Source organism: Sorex fumeus, unplaced genomic scaffold (assembly GCF_029834395.1).
Source record: "Sorex fumeus unplaced genomic scaffold, SorFum_2.1 ptg000169l, whole genome shotgun sequence".
In the NCBI taxonomy this organism is placed as follows: domain Eukaryota; kingdom Metazoa; phylum Chordata; class Mammalia; order Eulipotyphla; family Soricidae; genus Sorex; species Sorex fumeus.
The window spans coordinates 3,602,862-3,625,048 of NW_026606226.1; the positions used below are offsets into that span (position 1 = coordinate 3,602,862).

The 22,187-nt window shown below is 55.2% G+C and overlaps 1 protein-coding gene across 7 annotated transcripts in view; it reads left to right on the forward strand.

Moving 5' to 3' along the window:
* The window catches only part of CADM1 (cell adhesion molecule 1), a 371,444-nt gene extending 359,584 nt beyond the window's left edge, over positions 1-11,860 (forward strand). For 6 of the 7 annotated variants that reach the window (XM_056107513.1, XM_056107514.1, XM_056107517.1 and 3 more), the window contains 2 exons: positions 2,632-2,763; positions 4,888-5,166. In XM_056107513.1, coding sequence (XP_055963488.1) covers positions 2,632-2,763; positions 4,888-5,006 — 251 coding nt within the window. In that variant the 3' untranslated portion in view covers positions 5,007-5,166. Of the gene's footprint in view, positions 1-2,631; positions 2,764-4,887; positions 5,167-8,723; positions 8,756-11,684 lie in introns of those variants that run through there. The other variant, XM_056107516.1, reaches the window with a different exon arrangement.
* Positions 11,861-22,187: the final 10,327 nt, after the last annotated feature.

A 22,187-nucleotide genomic window follows, 5' to 3' on the forward strand; every position in this document is an offset into this window, starting at 1 on the left:
CAATCCACACCCTGTGAGGGGTTTTCTTTTTCTTTCTTTCTTTCTTTCTTTCTTTCTTTCTTTCTTTCTTCTTTTTTTTTGGTTTTTGTTTGGGGGCCACACCCAGTGGTGCTCAGGAGTTACTTTCAACTCCGCACTCAGGAATTACTCCTGGTGGTGCTCAGGGGACCATATAAGATGCCGGGGGTCGGCTGCATGCAAGGCAAGCGCCCGACCCACTGAACTATCACTGGCCCCTAGTTTGTTTTTCTTAATCCTAGAGGGTCTCTCTCTCTCTCTCTCTCTCTCTCTTTCTCTCTCTCTCTCCCCCTCCCTCCCTCCCCCGTCCATCCCTCCCTCCCTCCCTCTCTCTCCTTCTCTCTCTCTGTTTCTCGCTCACTCTCTCGCTTTCACCCCCAACCCTGGGCTTCTAGAATGTTCCTGGCATCGTGGAAAGGGCAAAGGGCAGCCTTGACATGGATATATGAGTGTCTTTGTTTGCCCACAGCAGGTTTGGATCAGGACTTCTTGGCACTGCCCATATCTCAGTGTCCCCACCCCCAACAGAACTTCCTTCAAGCCCTCCCCAATCCTAACGCATATGAAATTAACCGACAGACAGTGCCCCCCCCCCCACCACCACCAACAACAACCTGGCTCAACCTCATCCCCCAGAAAAGGGCAGCTTGCCGGCTCATCTCCTGATGAGCTCTTACAAATACACGGAGCCGGGCCGGGGTGGATACCCCACCCCGAGGGGCCCCCAAAGGGCTGTCTCCCCTCCAGCAAGTTCTGCTTCCTCTGAAAGGAGAGGAAAGTTCCCAGGGCTGAGTTCTGCGTCGAGGGGTCTCTGACATCTGTCTGTGGCACGCTGGGCTGGGGAGGCGCCTCCCCCCTCCCCCTGTTTTGCCAGCATAGCTGGAGGGGCCCCCTGCGCACGGCATCACGGAGGGCTAATTGGCTGCCGAGCCGCCTGCAGCCGGCTCGCTTCTCCAATTAAATCCCCATCATCCCGTTGTCCTGGCGACCCGCTGCCGCTCTCTCGGGCCGGGCATCTCTGCTCAGGTGAGGATGGGGGGCGGCGGCGTGCTTGCTTGCTTGTGGTCCTCGCGAAGGAAACCAAACGCTTTACATACTGCGTTTTGGGGCGCGCGCCGGCTCTTCTAATTAAAGCCCTTCTCCCGAGCCCCCCTCTTAGTCACGAACTCCGTGCCACATCCTTCAGCGCTTAATCTCGGCGCAGAATTGGAAATATCGATAGAAAGTGTAAATCACGCCCTCCTGCTGAAGGCGTTGTATCAGGTTTCGGCTCAAAAGAGCACCATTACCTTTAGCTGTCACGGATCTGCACACTTGATCGATAAACTTCAAATATTATTAGAGGTGGAGGCTTCAGAGATTTGCTCTGTTCTTCGGAGGGAGACGGAGATAAATCTTTCTTAAAAATTGACTTGAATTTGCACTCTCAGTCTTCCTGGTGAAATGCATTTCTCTTAGACGCCCGGCAACTGCGAGGGGGACAGATTTATAGGCCATGTGCTGCTTGTACTGAAAGATTTAAATGGTAAATCCTTCACATATGACTTCACAAATCATGTAAAGTTAAAAGATTTTTACCGTTTCTGTTGCTGCTGTGCTTAAATTGTAAGGTACAGCCAGTAAATCATTTTAATGGAGGTGTCGTACTTGGCTCAATATGAAAAAAATAGAGAGAGAGAGACACCGGTTTAGCTTCCACTCCAAAATGTTAATGTATTAATCAACAGGAGAATAATTGTTTTTTACTACATTATAAATCTCAGGTGCCGTTAGGGCTTCGGCAAGGGGCGATGTCGCCACATTCCTGCGTTGAAATGGCTTACCAGGCCGCGGCGTGCACCCAGCCTGCATTGTGTTGCCGCAGCTCATGCTGGCTCGCCCTGGAGTCTCTCTCCAGCCAGACGTCCTGCACTCGGGGAAGACGTCCCTCCCGGGGAGGGATGCTTAGAAAGGGAAGTTAATTGCACCGCGAAGTGTTAAATAAATAAAATGGAACCTGTCTGTGGTCACAGACGCTCCCTCCCTTGCCGTCGTCTTGGTGGTGGCTCTGAGGTTGGGCGTGGAGGACCCCTCGAAGCCCTCCAGGCCACCAGCCCGTCCCTTCCCCCAGAGCGGCAGCCTTGGAGGGTCCACCCTCGGCAGCAATGGTGTCCGGCGCGTCTGAGTTGCTTGCTTCTTACCGGGCATCGTCCCAAGCGGGAACTGTCACTGGGCAGCTCAGAGATGCTCTAGCCCCCCTGACTGCTGGAAGTCGCCCTCTGGAGTAGCTCAGGGTGTCAGGCCCTGCAGACCCCTGGCCAGCTCCAGACCCGGGCCAATACCTGTCCCCCTTGCCTGCCCCCCAAACTTGTTTCGCCTTCATGCCCCCTTCATGCTGCTTAGGGTGGAAGTTGCCCTCTGTGGTGGAGGGGGAGTGTGGGGGGGCGGGGGGCAGATCGATGGTGCCACAGGTCAGTCTGTTTGCTCAGGGTCCTGCGGGCTCCGTCTGTTGTCTCGGTGACTCGCCCTTCGGAAGCGGCGCCCCTCTGACACCTCGAGGCAGCGTCTCCCTCCGGGGGCCCCTGGTGTCTCTGGCCGAGCGCTACATGCCCGCTCCTCTTGTGATCCCGACAGATTCCCGAGCCGGGGAGGAGGGCTCCATCCGGGCTGTGGACCACGCCGTCATCGGCGGCGTCGTGGCCGTGGTGGTATTCGCCATGCTGTGCTTACTCATCATTCTGGGCCGCTACTTCGCCAGACACAAAGGTAAGCACGGTGCCGGGGCCGGCCGGCGGCCCCCCTTCAGGCTGCCATGGACCCCCGTGTGCGCGCAGTGTCGGGGGTGGAGGGGTGGGGGGAAACGCTCTCTGAGGTCGTCCTTGACGGGCAGCCCTGTCTGCATGTGGCCACTTAGCCTCTCTGATTTCTGGGCCGGGAGGAGGCGGGGGGAATGACAGCAATTGTCGCGGCTGATGAGGCTGGGTGCCACTGAGGAGTGCGCCTTGATTTGGCATTTCTCTAAATACCGAGCTTTGTGGTTGTGCGATTCTGCCTTCCCTGGTCGGGAGGGGGCGGGGGAGAGAAAGCCAAGGCCTTACGATTGGGCCGGTGTCAAAGATAAGGGGTGAATCCCCCAAATGATAAACCCAGCAAAAACAAAAACAAGCTCACAACCTATTGCTTTGGGGGGAGGCAGGGATGGGGGGTGGGGGTGGGCGGCGGAAGCGCCAGCTTTGATCTCGGACCCCAAACTCGGGCTCAGCTGGTCACAGCGGCTAGAATTCTTTCTTGGCACGATGTGCCTTAAAAGCCACATAAATATGTATTTTTAAAATTATCCGTGCAATTGATTTAAATTGCCATTAATCATCACACTTACCAACTGTGCCGTGTGGTTTGGCAATCATCCTTCCCAGCGCTCCCCCTGCCCCCCCTAGACCCCACGCTGCTTGGGTCCTCTCCTCCCTCTTAGTAATTTATTCTTCCTTTTCTTTGTTGGCCCTGTTGGTTCTCGGCTCTTTCCCCCACCCCACCCCCACCCCTCACCCCCAGCTCTGCGTAATGCGGCTGTGGGTTTTCCTCCGACCCCGACTCCCGGTGCATTGGCCTCCAGCTCGGCTGGTGCAAGACTCCGGGAAGCCTCCCTGCACACGGCTGTGGAGGCCCAAGGCGCTCGACAGCACCTTTAAAGGGGTCCAAAGGGCCCCGTCCCGGGCTTAAAAAACAATTTGGGGCCCGAGATCCAGCATGCCCTGTCCTCTGCCCAGGCTCTGGAGGCAACGGGCTGGGCTTCGGTCTGTAGCCGCTCGGTGGTGAGTCTCACGGAGCCCCTGGCAAGGCCTGGCAGCTGTGGAGTGCTGGACTAAGGGCAGCACTGCCCTGCAGAGTAAAGGGGCGTACAGGAGCCAATGCTGGCCCACCTGCCCGCCTCTCGGACTGGTCCCTTGGGGAACCTGAGAAACGGCAAGTGGATGGGCTGGTGGCAGGGGGATGTGCGTGGGGGTGTGTGCCTGCGTGGTCCTCAGAGTCTTGGACGTCCAGCCCTGGAGGCGGGAGGAGGGCCGCCTGGCCGGGGAGGCGGTGCCTGCACGCCCCGGAGGTGTCAGTGGGAGCTGGACCACCTGATCTTCCTGCAGCCCGTCGGGACTAGGTGCTGAGAGGGTCCCCCAACCCCCTTCGTCAGTGGGTGCCCCCGGTCATTCCAAAGTGGCGGTGGCTGACCAGCAGGTCCTTGCATCGGGTGCAGGCTTCTAGCGGTGACATCCGAGGTGCAGACGCCCCGTTCTTGAAGCCAGAGCCCCCAGCCTCGCCCACCGCGGTTAGAATCTCACGCCCTCTCTCCAACCTGGCGCGGAGGGCAGAAGACAGTGGCGAGGATGCTAGCACATCCCCGGGGACGGGGGTGGGGGGAGTGTGCCCTCCTTCCTCCATCGGCTAATGGCTCTTCCTCGCTTCGGTCCTTCTCCATGTGCGTGCACATCCCCGCTCACTCACGGGTCCTGGGCGTCCGCGGTCTCACGCCTTAGCCAGCAGCTCACCGGCTTTCTGCATCGTTTTAGCTCCCACCCTCGTCTCCTCCCGGCCATTGTCACTGCTCTAATGTCTCATCTGCTGAATTATATCGCAGCATTTCGGTTGGAGTGGTGCCTTTGGAACCCCCGGACGCCCCCCGCCACCTGCCACCACCCCCATCCGTCTCCTCCTCCTCCTCTTCCACCACGTCCCCTCGCACCCCCTCGCTCTCTCCTTCCGATCGTTTTTCCCCCCCTCTGCTGCCTGCACCACCTCTGGGGCTGCTGACGGCCACCAAGCCCGTGGCCATCCCCACGCCACGCCGCCCGCCCGCGGCCCGGCAGACAGTCACGGTGCTTTGCCCCTTTCCTCTTGCAGGCACATACTTCACTCACGAAGCGAAAGGAGCCGACGACGCCGCCGACGCAGACACGGCCATCATCAACGCAGAAGGAGGGCAGAGCAGCTCGGAGGAAAAGAAAGAGTACTTCATCTAGACCGGCCTTTCTGTTTCCATGAGGTGTCCAGCCGGCCCTATTTAGCTGATAAAGAGACAGTGATCTTGGAACTTGCGAGAAAGTCTGTGTGTTTTTTCATGGATGGGTGGAAAGGTGTGAGACTGGGAAGGCTTGGGATTTGCTGTGTAAAAAACAAACAAGAGAAATGTTCGTGGAAAAAAAAGTACATTCTGCTGTTCGACACCTCTCTTATTTTTTTGGTTGGTTTCTCATTTTCGTTTTCCTCCTCCCAAGTCGATTTTGCAGTCTTGGATTTAGTTTGGATAATTGCAGAAAATTCTGTGCCTTGTTTTTTTCCCGTTCTTGTTATGGTTTGTTTCTTTGTCCATTACATCCCCCCTCCCCCCTGCCTTCCCCCCTTTTCCCTCCTTTGTGTGCATTTATTTTTCCCAAAAATATTTGGGAAATTTTTTTGGTTTTTCTCTCCCACCCCCAACCCTCCCCCAAGATCTCCCGTTTTGGAATTTGCCTGCTGGGATTCCTTAAAAACCTTTTTCCTGTTATTATTTTTATTTTATTTTATGTTAACTCTTGTTTGTTTTGGAAGTAACTGCTTTCTGTTCAAAATTCAGTTTCCTTTAAAAGAAAAAAAAAAAGGAGAACCAGCACAGTTTAGATCTCCTAGTTCAGAATTTAGTGTATTCATAATGCATTCTTCTCTGTTGTCGTCAAGATTTGGGTGAACTATGAGAATTCTCCGCTGCGACCCATGTTTCGAATACTTTAGAGCGGCGGAGATTAGAAACTTAGACTGTGATTCCGAAACTGTTCTGTTTGCTGTGGAACTACATTACTGTACAGGGTTATCCGCAAGTGAGGTGTGTCCCAATGAGGGTGAATCTGTCTTTAATTCTGTATCTGTAGACGGCTCAGTATAGATACCCCACACTGGCTATAGAAAGGTCTGGGTGGAGGGGCGCCTCCTTTTTTCTAATGCCCTAAGCAGACCCCACTGGCGAGGTCTGTTCCTTTTATATAAGTGGACACTTGTGAGTTTGCCACAGGAGGGCAAGCAGGGAGGGGGGGGGAACGCGAGTTCTGCTCTGGTTATTTCGGTTCCAAACGTTTCCATCCACCTTTCCCAATCGGCCTTACTTCTCACTAATCAGTAGGGAAAAAAAAAAAAAGCAAGTCCGTGTGGTGTGCGAATGAATGGGACAGGTTTTTGGGTTCTTTTCCCCCCACTTTATGCTTAGTTAGGAAGGCAGTTAAGACGTGGCCTGCATGTACTGTATATTACAGATATTTGTCATGCTGAGAGTTCCAACTCGAATCCATGTGAAACTTTCGTTTCTTTCGATTTGGCTTGACAAAGGCAGGAGGCACCAAAAACATAAATAAATAACCAAAATGGGGCTGGGATCGCTCTCCCACTCTCCGGCTGGCCATCTCCGTTCTGGAAAGTTCGGGGCAGAGGTGGGAAAACAGCATGTAGGGATTTTCAGTTACTTAATCAAAAGTCAAATGTGAGTGTTTTTATCTTTTTACCTTTCATACACTAGCCTTGGCCTCTTTCCTGAGCCTTAAGAGCCATCTGCCAAATCCATGACCGACTCTCCTGACGCAGCCATAGTGCAGAGACGCTCAAGCCCACTCCCCCCAAGGGAGTCGAGGCTGGAGCCCGGGAAGAGGTGAAGGAGTCGAGCGACCCTTGGTTGATTGGCCCGGAGTTTTTGGTTTGGTTTGGTTTTGGTTTTTTGGTGTGTTGATGTTTTTTTTTTTTTTTTGGTTTTTATTTTTTAACGTGGAGATTTTCACAAACGTCTCGAAAATCTAGAAGTAGTCCTCAAGGACAAAACCCAAACTTACCGTATGTTTTGGTAAGACTCCAGACTCCAGAATATGGTCCTGATGGAAAGATGGCATCAAAAAATAAAAAATAAAAAAAACAAAAAAAAACAAAAAAAAAACCTCTCTATATAAATATATATTATATAGCATTTTCAGTGAGTGCTTTTGGATTTTGCAAGGTGCATTTTTACTCTTGTTACATTATGTGGAAAACTTTGGCTGATTTATTTAAGGGGAAAACAAGTGTCAACTCTCTGTTCTTGGAAAGCGTGTTTCTTTTCCTTGTCTTTCCTTTTTTTTTTTATCCTTTGATAGATCCATTGCAGTATGGGGGGCCTTTTGGGAACGGACTGGTCTGTAAAAGAAAAATCCATAACCAGCAGCTTTTTGGTCTTCCGCCTCTCCCCCGAGCACTTACCCAAGACTAAAAGCCACAAGGAACGTCCCTTTTTCGATGACTTTTGTACCGTGTAGCTGTACTCCGAGCCCTTAGCACCCATCCCAAGCATAGTATGACCGTGTCAAAGGGTGACAACCATTGAGCATGTCGTTGGCAGGTTTTTTTCTGTCGTCGTTGTTTTTGTTAGTAGGAAGAAACAAAGACGCCCCCTCCCGTTGCTCCCCGAATTGGCATCTCATCGTTGGCCCCCACCTTTCCGTTTTGGCTATGTGTGCAGTAGATACCGTGTCCCTGACGTAACTGTGGCTTACAATGTTGACATGTCTCAGGTCCCTGTGTTTTCGATTGGTGTTTTCCGTCTCAGGTAGATTGCAAAGTGTAGGCCCCACGCATTGGAAAAATAATAATAATAATAATAAAACCAAGCAAAAAAACAGGAAATTAAGGATTTTAGTTGTATATTGGTTTATGTATTTTTTCTTACGTATACAGTGCACTGTTTGAAAATGTATTGTTGAGTATTACTTTGTACAGGTTGATCACTTTTTTTAGAGTGAAGAAAGAACAAACTTGGTTTTTTTTTTGTGTTTTTTAAAGGAATATAAAATAATGAAGGATGTATAATTGATGCCAAATAAGCTCGTTCTTTAGTCACACCGACCGTCTTCTTTTTCCCTTTAGGCCAGTTCTGTTTTTAAAGGTGTACATGGACAATGTGACGGTGTAAGAAACTCCATATTCCATATGCTCCCATCCGCATTTTGTATTGGTTCATGTATACCATTTTTACAAAAAGAAAAGAAAAAAAAAAGAAGTACTATAAAATATCTGTCTTCTTAATAAAAAAAAAATTAATGTTACAAAGTGATCCTTTCATCTCATTATGGACTTCTTACGGGCGCCTGGGCATGAGCAAGGAAACGGGGTCCCGGGCACACACCCCACCACCCCCCTTCCTCCTTAGGACCCTGCCGGAGGGGCGAGCACGTGGGGTAGGTGCGGCGGCGGCGGCGCCTTTAAATGGCTTTTCTTCTCCCCGCCCCTTCCGGTCCTGCTCCTTCCGCTTCCGCTTCGCTTCCGGCTCAGCGCTGACACGTGGGCCAGGCGCGGCCTCGGGCCCCACCGCGTCCCTCCAGCGCTTTGTGCAGGTGCAGCGGCGCCCCTCGGACCCCGGACTCATCTCCTGCGCCCCCACCCCGCCTCTCTTCCCCGCTCCCGCCCCCCACCCCCCTGTCGGCTGCTTCACCCGTCCCCCCGCGGGACCCGTGTCTGAACTCATTGCGCCTCTTCCTTCCAAGCTCTCTCCGCGCCCCCGGAGGATGCGCCGGGCCCCCCACGCCTTCTAAGACCCTTGAGACTTGCAGGCCCGAGCTCGGCAGCCGCTGCTGGTGTCCCCCTTGCCCCCTGCAGGGCGACCCACCCGACGGACCTGGCGTGGCCCACCTCCCGGGGCCCCCCGTGGCCTCCTCCCAGCCGGGGCTGAGCTCTTCTTCTTTCTCGGACAGGTCTTGGCGGCGGCTCGGCAGACGAAGCCAAGGTAAGTTCCAGAAAAGCCCAAAGGCTGTGTCCCCCTCCCGGCCCCTTCCTCCCCCACCCCCACTCCCACCCCGCCCCCCTCCCCCCTTCTCCCCGCTTGATCCCTGGTGCCTGTGTCCCAAACGCGGTGACAGAGCGCCTGCCTGCCTGTCCCCCACTGCCAGGAATGGGGAGGTGGTCTCCAGGGCTGTGGGGGGACTGACCTCCCAGGGAAGCAGTGCTGACTCCAGCCCCACGGCCCCGAGTAAGGGCTGCCAGACTTTCTTGGGGGAAGTGATTAGGATGGCCGACTTGGGGCCTCATCGTCCCGGGCTATCCCTGGCCGAACCTCAGGGTGGCGACGGGAGGGCTGCACGTGGACAGTGGAGGAGGCAAAACGGCTGGTCAGCAGATGCTGGTGCTGGTGCTGGTGGCATTGGCCTTATGCTAAGCCAAGGCAGGCAGAGGCATCCAGACTGTAGGGGCTCCTGGGCTTAGTAACAGCTCACCCAGCCCTGGCCAGCACCGCTGTCAGCACTCATGGTGGGTCCCGGGTGGAGAGCAGCCAGTGAGACTTCTGGATGTTGGTCCCTGATCGCCCATTCCCTGGGGAGCCTGGCAATTCTCTCGCCACCTGGCTGGGGTGTGGAGGTCACCAGAGAGGCCGGTAGGGACAAAAGTGGGGTGAGCAGGAGGCGGGTAAAGCCAGCACTCCCCAAGACCAGGAGAGGTGCCAGCAAGACAGACAGGACACCAGGAGCCCTCTCCCCACTGCAGACCCCAGCCCAGACCGACAGCCACAACCCCTGGCAGCCCCCCTCCCCCGGCCCCAGGCAGGTGCGTCATGGTTGTGGTGTGGGGCCATCCATTAGCCCTTGGAGTTTCAAAGGGGGTTGCCAAGGTGACAGCGTGTGGTGGGGAAGCTTGAGGGGCTTCCAGGCCCCCTCACATGGCACGGAGCAAGAGTGCCAGCGTCCTCCAGATATACCCGCCGGAACCCGAGGTGTTATGCGGGTGTTTATCGGTGCAGTCTTTCACTGGCCTCGGTCTGCTTGGATTGTAATTCTTGGATGCCCTTAACTCTCTCCATGGAGAAATGGTCCTTTGCACCCGTCACACGGGACCCACAAGCCGCCACCACCATCACAGGTGGGAAGTCGCAGCTTCAGGGAGAGCGTTTTGTCTGTGGCCTGAGTCATACTCAGGTCTCCTGCCTCCCCAGGCAGGAATTGCTCAAGCCACGCAGGCAGCCTCTGGCGTCTCTCCCAAACCCAGGGTCATGTGTGAGCTGGTGGCTGCCAGTTAAAGTCATGGACTCAGGGCCAGTGAGAGCAGATTCGTGGGGGCCCGAGAGAGAACAGAGCAGGCAGAGCACTTGTCTTGCCTGCTGCAGACCCGGTTCAACTCCCACCACCACCCCACTGGGTTCCATCTGCACTGCTGGGAGTGACCCCTGAGCACAGAGCCACAGAGCCAGGAGTAAGCCTGGAGAACTGCCAGGGCTTATTGCAGCTTCTGATGTGGCTCAGAAACTGGGGTGGGACTGGGGACTGCAGGGGAGTGAATGAAGAGGAGACTCGGCCAGTGCCTGGTTGTGAACCTCACTGGACTCTTAGTCAGAGCACCTCGCCAGTTCTGCGTGGTCACCCTTGAGGCAGGTGGCATTCTGGTGGCCCGTGTGGAAATGCGGTGGCCAGCCCGCCCGAGGGCTGTGTTTAGTTCCCTGGTTCTCCAGGAACTGCTGCTCCCTGGGGAGGAAAACACGTGTGGGGGTGCCTAAGGAAAGCTGGGCATTGCTGGCTTGCATGGTCGGGTGCAGCATGAGCTCTGGTAGGTCAGGAGGATCTGAGCTGCAGGTCCCCCATGCGGTTCCTCTGAAACTCGACCTCCTGCACCATCATTCTCTGTGCCAGAGAGAGGATCAGATACTCGTTCGGGGGAGCTGCCCCAAACAGGAGACTAGCCAGCAGACACATTCTGCTTACGGGGCTCTGGGGTACCCAGGAGAGGACACTGGTCTTGGTTGCATTTTTATGTTTCATTTCAAACGGAGCATTAGCATTAAACTGTCAGCTGCCCCCCGTGGTCAGTGCCTGGAAGTGCAACAACACAGGCCTCGAGCATGCAAATGGGGACTTGCTGCCCGCTAGACCTTAAGTGTCCTGCGTTTCTCTTGCTCCGCACATGCCCTCTCAACTCCCGTTTTATTTCCTCCCAATCCTTTGAGGTGTGGCGCTGTGGGCAGTGGAGACTGCTTCTGAGGTCCGACGTGCGCTGCCCCCGGGCTGCCTCCAGGAGCCCCCACTTGGTCCCTGCCCCCCCCCCCCCACCACCACATTGCAGACGTGACCGCCTAAATCTTCCTTTAGTACCATCTTCTCGGGTTAATTAATCACCAGGCTTAAACTTGCTGTTACCAGCAGGAAGTCCGTCCTGAAGTCAGCAATGTTCCGATTGCATCTTCTAATACTGTTTATCCTGCATTAGTGTTTACTTAGGGGGAAAATTGATCTGTAATTGATATTTCAGTCTTCCAGAGCTGGTGTTGGAAGCGCCTAACGCACGCCTCTAATAGCAAGCAAATATTTAAATCCCTTAATGGTCGCTGAATATTGAAATGTGTGACTCTATCACTCTTTCTTGGTTTGCTTTTCCCTCTGTCGTTGTGTATTTCATCCCCTAAACTTGCAACGGAGTCTGGCAAGGCTGAGTCTTAGCTAATCCACAAAAGCTGGTTTGCCCAGACACACAGCAGAGACCCGATTAAAAAGTATTGCCATGGAAGGAAGTTTTCTGCATTAATCAGTCTCTGTTAACTGGTGATGCAATTACTCTCTTTCTCTGTCTGTCTCTCTCTGTCTCTCTGTTTCTCTCACTCTCTTTCTTTGTCTCTCTGTCTCTCTCACTCTCTTTCTCTGTCTCTCTGTCTCTTTCTCTCCCCCTCTCTCTAGGCCTGTTTTCTCTAACCTCTCCCTGAAAAAAAGTGAGCGGCAGCTCTAAGTGTTGCCATTAGGAGCATGAATCTTTTATCGCCTGGACAAGGAAGGGGAAATGCCATTACGCTCAACCGAAACGTCCTCCTTGGGTTTTTTGCTCCTCCTTGCCTGCCAAAGTCCAGTGCTGCTGCTGCTGCTGCTCCTGCTGCTGCAGAAACATCTCTCACCTTCACAGCTGTTCTTGATGGCTTGGTTCTTACCACAGCGAGCCACGGAGCCCGGGAGATGCCCAAGGCCGTGTATGGAGAATAACAGATTTCCTTGCAGCGGCACCAAGGCACCGAAAAGGGTCTCGGATCACCAGTTTTCTCCCTTTCTGGCTGCAGTTGCAAAGGCGATCGCTTTCAAACAAACAGAAACACAAACCTAGCAGGCCCTCCTGCGGGCTGCTTTCCCGGCGGGCCTGTATGGGCTCCCTGGGGCTCTGGCCCTCCCCTGGCCTTGTTGCCATCCAGTAGCTGGGATCTGACCAGAAACCAGAAGCAGAGCAGCAAGGAGGCTGCAGAAGGGAGAAGGAACACTCCAGGCCAGGAGGGCCTCCTGCAGAGACAGAGGGGCACTGCCTGACATCCCCATGTGGCCACAAGGAACACCACGAAGGGGTGGAGTTACCTCCAGTTCTACAGCACCCCCTCCCCACTCCCTCCCCCTCCCAGGACCATCACTCAGGCCCAGCCCTGAGTCAGGGGCCTGGAGGCGGAGGATACAGTCCCCTTTGACTTCCGGCCCCAGAGGTGGGAAAGGCTACCAGGACGAAGCAGCCACCCGTGTGCCTCCAGGCTGCAGCTCTGACTGTTTCTGCAAATGCATGTCCAAAGCCATGTTCCTCTGCCCCAGAGTGCCTCTCCCCAGAACGCGCCCCCCCCACCCCCAGCGTTGGCTGCTGCAGGCATGACCCAGCCAGCGGCTCCTTCCCCCATGTGATGCAGCCCCTTTAGTATGCACCGAGTTCCCACCACTCCCCTACGGTTGTTGTTCTCAGCTTCCCCTACTGGAGACCATTAACCATACCACCCCGTGCAATGGTTCCCTGGTCGGGGAACGCTGATGGCAAGAACCCTTGCCGCCAGGCGTCGTCCTGCCAGGCGGGCAAAAGGCAGCTCATCAGCTCACTGCCCCGCCCGGCTCCCTGCAAGTGCTGACCGAGCGTCTGCCCGCGCAGCTGCCTTTGTGCACACCGCTTATTTTAGCCCCGGCTGAGGCATTCTGGCTGTTGGCAGGCGCTGGGGCAGCCAGCCGCCCCTTCCTGATTGCAGGATCTGCCAGCAAGACTGGCAACTCAGGGGACCCCCTGAAGTCTTCCCGTCCCCAGCACCCACCTGCTCAGGGCAAAGGGTGCCGTGGGACCCCAGTTGAAAACATAAGGTGTGGTTGGATGGGGTGCACCGTGCCCCACTCTTCCCCCCACGCTGCTGCCAGCTGGGGTTCAGAAGCCTCCAGGTGTGGGCACCAAGGAAGCTCTTTTGCCTTTCAGAGTTTGATGTCTGCTCTGCTTTCGACAAGCCTCTTTGTAAGCCACCCCTTCTGAATTAGAATCATTTTCCAAAAGCTCTTAAGCTATGATTAATGCCAGGGCTGTTTTTAACAATCATCCTGCCAGTCTTAAGCTGTAGTCATTTTCAATAATTTGGAGTGCTCAAAGGCAAGCCAAGAGTTTGTTGACAACAAAACCCACAAGAGCACAGCCAGGCAGCCACAAAAGATGGAAAAGCAAAGGGACCATTTGGGCTTCGCTGGCTCTCAGCTCCCTGAGTTTCACCACTAAAAGTTTGATTGAACGCTCACAATGCATTAAGGATCCAACTGCGAGCCTGGCTTGGCGAGCGGGCTGCCGGGCTGGCTCTTGCAAGAACAAACGTTTGGAAAGCTCCTGCTTTATTCATGGACGGGGGCAGCTCGCTCACGCCGTCCCCCCGCCAGCCCAGGGGCCTCCTTTGTCTTCCCTTGGCCAGCATTGAAGACGGGGAAAGGAAGGCAGTGGCTGTGCTGGGGCTGTGCATATCCCACACAGCCCGGGCCTGTTCCGGGCCAGGATGAGGCGCGCCAGCACCCCTCAAACCCAACCAACCAACCTCCACCATCTCCCATCAGCCCGGCCACTCCCCAGCCGTGCCTGTCCCATGAGCACCTTCCAGTCTTGGCTCTTTCATACTGCGGAAGGATCTCCCCACTGCAGGCGTCTGCACAGAAGCAGCTCTGGCTGGAAATGCCCACAGCCACCTCCGACTTCCACTTCATTCTCCACTCCAGCTCCTGGCTGGCTCTGGGTCAGGAGGGTCAGCACAGGGCAGCAGGACTCCAGGTCCCTGTATCCATGCCACCCAACTTCCTGCATGTCAGGTCATTGACCAAGGGGGCTCCAGGCCACCACATGGTGCTTCCCTCCATCCCCCCCCAGTTCCTGGCTGCCAATCAGCTGCCTGCAGGTGAGACTTCAGTCCAACTCGGCCCTCAGCAGGCTTAGAGATCCCCATGGTGTGCTCTATCCCAACCACAGAAACCCACGAGCGGGTTGCTAGGGTCGAGTCTCTTGAGTCAGCTTTCTGTCTTGGTCAGGAGGGACCCCAAAAGAAAAGCATGCTCTTCTGGCACCCCCAGCCAACTCCTGCCAACCCTCCCACCTCTTGGGTCGCGCTGGGTTTTCCTGGCCCCTTTGCTGGGATCTACAGGGATGACCCCACGTGGCACATGCTGTAGGTGGCGCCTGCCTGAGGCTCAGGCTGCATGGCCCTCTCACACCGCCCCCACCTTCCCTTACACTTGCTTTTACCTATCACTGAACCTAGAGACCCAGCGACCCCCCCCCCACTCACAGCCCCCCCCCCCACATGGGTTTTTAGCCCTGCCAGTCACACACCCCCACCCCACACAGTAGTTGCATGGTGCTCGTACACTCCATGCCCTTGACCTTGAAGTGTCGCTGCGTTCTCCAGGCCTCTCCTGGATGCCCCATCCTTGGTCCCCACAGGAAGGAAGGTGGGGTCCTTCCAGCGGAGTAGTTGATATTGGCTGACCTTAGACACAGCCTGGCTCCCTCCCAGTCCCGAGGGGTTGCTGGCACCTAAGTGTCTTCTTTCCATCTCCCTGTCACCTCCCGGGGCTCCTGTCCCCATCCCCACTTCCAGCCCCTCTCACCTCCGTGCCTTGGCCTTTCCCGGAGCAAACTCGTCCTCGGCCAAGCTGAACTGGCCTCTCGTCCTTGCCTCGCAGCGCCCTTATCTCCTCTCCGAAGTGTCTGTTGACCTTCTGGTCCCTGGCCATAAAGCAGCGAACACGCAGAATGGATCCTATGTCTGATCCGGCCCAGAGTGGCATGTGGTGGTGCTCGGTAAGTCATGCCAGCAGGACTTGGCACATACCCGAGTACCCACAGGCCTTGCCTCTGCCTCTGACCTGGATCCGCCCCAGGCAGGGATCCTGCTTCCCTCCCCACCAGAGGTTCTGAAGTTCCCCCAACGCCCACCCTTGGTTCTGCTCAGCGTTTGTGTCTGGCTGGTTTCCCCTCTGCTCTGGGGGCTTGCCCACCTTTTCCTTTGTTAATTTCAGGGCTCTTTTCTCCCAGAAGGTCAGTAGCGACAGCGCCCATGTCCTAGACCCGTGAGTCTAGGGCTGGGGACCTGCACCTGAGATCGCAAAAGAGAACAGGAGCGAGCTCAGTGCTGGCATTTGCTCTGCATGTGGGAGGGCAGAGTTGGACCCCTGATACCCCAGGAGCAACCCCTAGGCCAGGACTAACCTTCCGAGCTCCAGAATACAAAAAGGAAACTGTAAAGTGTCAAGTCTGGATAGACTCTCAAAAACAGTAATCCCGCCAACCACAACTACACGAACCCTTAGATGTAGCCGAGAAGGGATTGTGTATCGGAGATGCTGTGGTGTGGAGCTCCAGCTCCAAAGGGTGCCCAACGGTCCCCCCTCTCCTCCTCTCTTTTTCCCACACACCCTCTTGGACACTCGCCCCATCCTCAGATTCTGGACCCGCCACCTTACCCCTCAACCCTGGGTGTGCACAGACCGCGGTCCACAGCGGGCAAGCCTGAAAAGAACAAGGCCGGCCTGGTATGAGGCAGCTCTGGGGTGACAGTCTGACTGGCATCTCCAACGGGTTCAGGAGGCGACCCTCCCCGCCTCAGCCTCCCAATATGCAGAGGACGCAATGACCTTGCCTTTGAGCCTGTGTCTCAGGCTTAGCACCACAGCCCAGAAGTGGTCCCACAGAGCAGCCGGATCCAGAGCACGCCAACGAATTGTCCAAGTGGACAAGCTGGGCATGGGACCTGGGTAGGTGCCTGCTCAACCCTACCGATGTCTTCCAGTGTTGGGGGTTAGTTTTGGTAGGGGGCAGGGAGGCTGGTGATGCTGAGCTCTGACTTGTGATCCCAGTTCACATGCCCTGCCCCCAACTGTGCCTCCCGTTCAGCCTGTGGCCCCTGGTCAAGTCACTTCCAGCCTCCGCCCCCATCCCACCCCCTCTCCAAAGTCCCAAATTGTGGCCAGCAATTTGTGAAGTTCTCCAGCAGCGCAGATCCCAGACGAGGTAAAGCGCGAAGGCACCTTGGCTGTTACTTATCATGCTTGGAACCACCCTGGCTGTAAACTCCAAAAGCTGTGATAATTGACAACTAATTCCACTGTTGCTCCGATGAGATCCTCGCCGTGCTGAGCTCAGTTCTCCCACCCCACCCCCATTGGTCCCCCCCTTTTTTTCCTTTAAAAATAAATAAAGACTCCTTGGTGAGGCATGGATTCCACTTAGCCAATACTTCTGACTTGTGTGTTGACTCCCGCGACACTTCGGAGGACCCAGGAGCTTCCAGACGGCGACCGTGCGATTAGAACGGGCGGCGGGCCTGCGCAAACCTCTCTGTCTTAAGTGGGGAGTCCGGGTCGGACGCGCCTCACGCCGGAGTGGGTGAGCCGGCCTTTATTAAAAAAACAATTATGCTGTTAAAAAATCTGGCGCTCTGCAAGTGAGGAGCATCGATTGGAGAGGGCTGGTCAGTTATCACCAGAAGGCTCTGACAACACTCTAATAGGTTTTTCTGAAGATCCAATCAAATTCTCTAGGCAGAAGCTTGAGGTGTTCCACATGGGATAATGCTTGTCCTGGCCAGTATTGATTTCAGCGGGACAGGCCCCCCTTTTACCCCTTCCCGGGCACCCACTCTTCTGCATGCCTCCTTTTTTTTTTGATAATAAACATTTGAACCTTTTATTCCACCTCGAGTCCTCACTGGGGGAGGGGCAACCTCGTGAACCCCTTCTGCCCCTGACCGTGCCCTTGTGGCTTTGGTTTGTCCTTCAGGTCAGCAACAGCGGCCAGCCTGCTTCGGGCCCCGACTGGGGCATGTATTCTCAGGTCTGTTTGCAGCCCTGCCAGCAGCTGCTCTCAGAAGAAGTCAGGATGCCCACAGGACGATGGGATAAGGGTCAAGATGTCCCCCACCCCTGACCCGGACAAGGAGATGTTGGGGATGATGGGTTGACTCCCAGTGCTCTTGCCTTGCATGTGACCAACCTGGGTTTGATCCCCAGGACCCTATATGGTCCCCCACAAGCCACCCACCAAATCCTGAGCATCACTGGGAGTGCCCCCCACCAAGAAAAACCTGAAGCAAACCCAAAAAGAAACCCAAAGGGCTCCTTCCTGAAGGCAGAGACCTGAGACCATCGGCACCACTGACTTGGGTTTGGGAAATGAAGGGTCCTGGAGTGCTGCCCGCCAGCACATGACCCTGAGCATGATGGTGGCCACCCCACTTTACAGCTGCTGGGCCTCCCCTAGGTGCCAGGCAGGGAAGCACCCTGGATGCTTCAGGGGCATTGGAAGGAAACTGACTTCTCACTCCCCCTGCGCTTCTGGTTCAGATGCGGCACTTGGGAGGTAAAGTGGAGGGGGCACGTCCTCCCTTCTCGCCCGCCTAAGTTGTGCCCCCCAATTCCAGCCTCCTCGTGTCTCCTGAGCAGCACCCCAGCTGCGACTGTCTCAGGGCCCAGCTGACACAGAGCAGAATGGAGAAGCAGGTCTTGGGGTTGTGTTTGCAGGCCACTGACACCCACAGACACGTCTAATGCCCCTGGACAGCGTGTGCTGAAGGGATGTGGCGTACTGAAGCCTGTCTCAGGGAGGGGGGGGATCCTGTAAAAGCTGTAAGCGCAGGACCTGGGGAGGAAGAGGATTAGTTTGGCCAAAGGAGCGGGTGGGCAAGGGGCAATGGCAAGAGAAGGCACCCGAGTCAAAGCCCCGGGGCTGGCAGAGGTCAGCAGGCAGGGCTGAAGGGTCCCCTAGGCAGTGAGGGATGGGGGCTTCATCCTCAAACAGAATGTTAGCTGGAGATCACAGAGGAAGCTACGAAAAAAAAAAAGGTTTAAAAAATGATTTGAGGGGCTGCAGAGATATTACAATGGGAAGGGTGTTTGCCTTGCATGCAGTTGACCCGGGTTTGATCCCCAGCACCCGCTATAGTCCCCCCAAGCACCACCAGGAGTAACCCCTGAGCATCACCAGGTTTGTGACCAAAGAGCAAAATAAAACAAAAGTAATGCGAGGGGCTAGAGCAATAGTACAGCAGGTAGGGTGGCTGCCTTGCATATAGCCAACCTGGGTTCGATCCCCAGCATCCCATCTGGTCCCCTGAACCCATCAGGAATGAGTCCCTAAGAGCAGAGCCAGGAGTGAGCAAGCCCTGAGCACCACTGAATGTATTATGCAAAACACCCCCCCCAAAATAATTTTAATAAAAATAAACATTTTGAGGCCAGAGAAAGCTCAACCTGCTGAGCCAGGCTTTGCATGAGGGTGCCAGGGTTCGAGCCCCACACCAAATGGGACCCGGGGCACCTCTGGGTGTGCTCCCAAACCACAGCCTCAATGAAGACACAAATCTGGGCCTTTGAGCTCATTTCCTCATCTGTGAGATGGGCAGATTCTCGACCCTCTTGGGGATGGAGGGATGAGGACAGAGGCGTGAAGCCCTGTCTGGTCCATCCTCGTCCCTCCTGGGGAAAGTCTCAGCTGGTTCTGTGGAAGGGAGGGGCTGAGCCAGCCATCTGGAGACCCCAAACGCCTTTGCAACAACATGTCAGCTGCTGTTTGGGAACTCGCTCTCTGCAGAGGTGGGGTCATCACACCCCTGGTGCAAGTGGGTCCCCAGCCATGTGCTGTGGAGGCCTCCCTCTATCCACTCCCTTCACCACCGCTGGAAGAAGGGGTTGCAGAGTGATAGGGCAGAGGAAGGGCATTTGCCTCTGCACACAGCTGACCCAATCTCTGCCACCCCACTTGGTCCCCAAGCCGCCAGGCATGATCTCAGAATGCAGAGCCAGGAGGAAGCCCTGAGTACCACCAGGTGTGGCCCCTGAACCAATAACAGTAATTGTAATAAAGGAAATACCTTCCAGGGAGACCAAGCAGAACGGCTCTGGCCAAACACAAGTGGGGAGAAAAGATGCCCCCGACCATTGGCCTATGAGAACCGGGGGTGTTATCACTTCATAGCTGGCCCTTGAGTTCAGGGGTCCTGACCCCACTTCAGGGGCCAGGGAGAGTCCAGTCTGTCCCCCAACTCTGCCTCCACTTGACCTATTCCAGTTGGCCCCATGGCACACTTGGTCCAGCAGGGGGTCAGCAGGCCGTCTGCCGACATCGAGCCTGGCGTGGTGGGTGGTAGCGTGCCGGAGGCCACGGGCACCAGGAGCCCAGGTGGGCATGCAGGAGGACGCCCTGCTCCTGCGTCACTGCAGCCAGCCGGGCCCGCGCCTGTGCCCGGAGCAGCAGATGGTGCGAGCAGCGCGTGTGTACAATATTTATGAAATGTGAGCTGAGACGCCCCGCGCGCGCCCGGCCCAGGCAGCCGCTCAGCCCCGCGTGATGAACAAGATTGTAATTGGGGTAGTTCCAATTTACTAACCATTTGCAAAAGATTACATACCTCTCACATATTATCCTCTCCTAATCTTACTTTAATGAACACTACTCTATCTGGATGTATAATTTCAGGGCGGTGGGGGGAAAAACAATTTCTAGGCCTAGAAGGCAACGCTGTAGCTAATACATTAACATCCAAATTAGGGAGAGGGAGAGTAATTGTCAGATCTATAGCTCAAGTAATTCAGAGCCCTCCTGCCCTGCACCAGGCAAACGGAGGAAGAAGAGGCAGAGGGTCCCCAGGGCGGCCAACCTGGGACGGTCACCTCACTCGAGAAGGACACCCAACGCCGGAGAGAGTCCAAGGGTTAACGCACCCCTGGATCAAACCCCAGCATTTCTGGAGACCACTCTGAGCCCTGAGCCCCCTGAACCCAGACAAGTCCTGCTTTCATGAGTAAAGGGAAACTGAGTCACACTTGCCTGGCCAAGGCCAGGCTCCTGCAGCCCGAGATCCATGGAAGGGCCAAGATCCCTCAAGACTGGGGTGCAAACGGCGCCCCCAGCTTTGGGGCTCTTCGAGGTTGGTGTGTCCAAGGGTGGGGCCTGCGCTCGGAGAGGACCCGCCAGATGCCCTCTTTGTGTGTGCACTTGTGTGCATGTGTGTATGCATGCGCTTGTGAGTGTGTGTACGTGTGCATTTGCGTGCACATGTGTGTATGCACATGTGTGTGGGCATGTGTACACATGTACGTGTACACACATGTACATATGTGTGTGCATGTGTGTGTCTGTGTGTGCACCTGCGTATGTGTGGATATGGGCGTGGGTGTGCAGCGTGCATCTGGGTGTGCGTGCATCTGGGTGTGCATGTGCATGCATGTGGGTGTGTGTGTTTGTGTCTGTGGGTGTATATATGTACATGTGGGTGTGGGTGCTCGTGCATGAGCGTGTAATGGGTGTGTGCGTGGGTATGAGTGCGTGTGTGTGCATGTGCGCAGGGCTTTGCCTCCGTCACTGTGGACTTGGGACGGGGACCTTTCCATGAGGTACTGGCCCCCCTCTCCCTGCAGCCCTGCAGAAGCAGCTCGGAGACCCCAGAGAACCAAGCTAGTCCTTGGGTGGAGAACCATCACATCCAAGAGAGAAAACAGAAGCGTATCTGCTTATATAGCCCCATCCCTGGGCACTGAGCCAGGCGGAGCCTCTAAACGTGGCCAGACGTGGCCCCCACAGTAAAACAGGACCCAAAAGGAGTCCTGTAGTTTTCCTGGCCTGGTCCTGGTCCAGAAGGTGGGTTCTGCCTGGGCGGGAGTGATCATGACAGCAGGCAACTGACTGCTCCCACACTGGTTAGGCCAGGCTCAGCCCCCGGGGTGGGCGTCCCCCAAGGGAGGGAATCGTGGCCACCTGGCCAGTGCGGTCAAGGAGGCCAGAGAGGCCGTGACTGGGGTTTTCTCAGTACTGTTTCCCTCATCCCTCCTTCCTGCCCCATGGCCAGCATTCTCATACTGTCCCAGTTCCTCTGTGGGAGCAGACTGGGGGCAGAAAAGGTGCCCCAGCCCCCCACTGTTCTTCCTGGGCTGTGCGCCTCTGACCCTCGAGTGATTGTGTATGTGTATAACTTTAAATCACATACCTTTGATTCTGTTGAGACTGAAGCGGTCATCGAAGCCCTAGCCACACAAGACATTCAAACTCAATACATCAGGATCCTCCAGGAGCTGTATTGCGGATTCACTACCAGGATCTCACCATTCTACAGGGAAGTGATCATTGATGTCAAGAGAGGGGTTCGGCAAGGAGATACCATTTCACTGAAACTCTTCAGTGCCACCCTCGAGAACATCATGCGATGACTAGAATGGAAGGAATGGGAGTGAAGATAGATGGTTGGCAACTACACCACCTCCGCTTTGCTGATGACATCGTTCTAATAACGCCAAACATTAGCCAAGCGGCACAAATGCTGGCCGACTTCGACCGTGAGTGTGGAAAGGTCGGACTACAGCTGAATCTCACAAAGATAATGTTTATGAGAAACAGTTTCATTCCTGACGTTCCATTCACTCTCAACGGAACGACCATCTCCGAATGCAACAGTTATGTGTACCTAGGTTGAGAAATCAACATGACGAATGACCTGGCACCTGAGTTGCGCAGGAGGAAGAGAGCGGCTTGAAACACCTTCAAGAGCATCGAAGAAATAGCTAAGAGGACGAAGAACCTCTGGCTCCGGGCACATCTCTTTGACTCCGCTGTTCTTCCTGCATTAACATATGCCTCAGAGACCTGGGCCCTACGAAAACAGGATGAGACCACTATTTGGGTCTCTCAAAGAGGAATCAAAAGAGCTATTCTTGGAGTATCACGCATCACTCAAGTGAGAGAAAGAATCCGGAGTTCCGACCTCCATCAATGATCGAGAATCAGGGATGCTGTCTCATTTGCCACGGTGTCAAAAATCAGACGGGCTGGACACATAATGCAATTTGGAGACGACTGCTGGACTAGAGCCATTGCTGACTAGATCCCATGTCACATCAAAAGACCGCGTGACTGCCCACCTACAAGATGGTCAGACTTCTTCG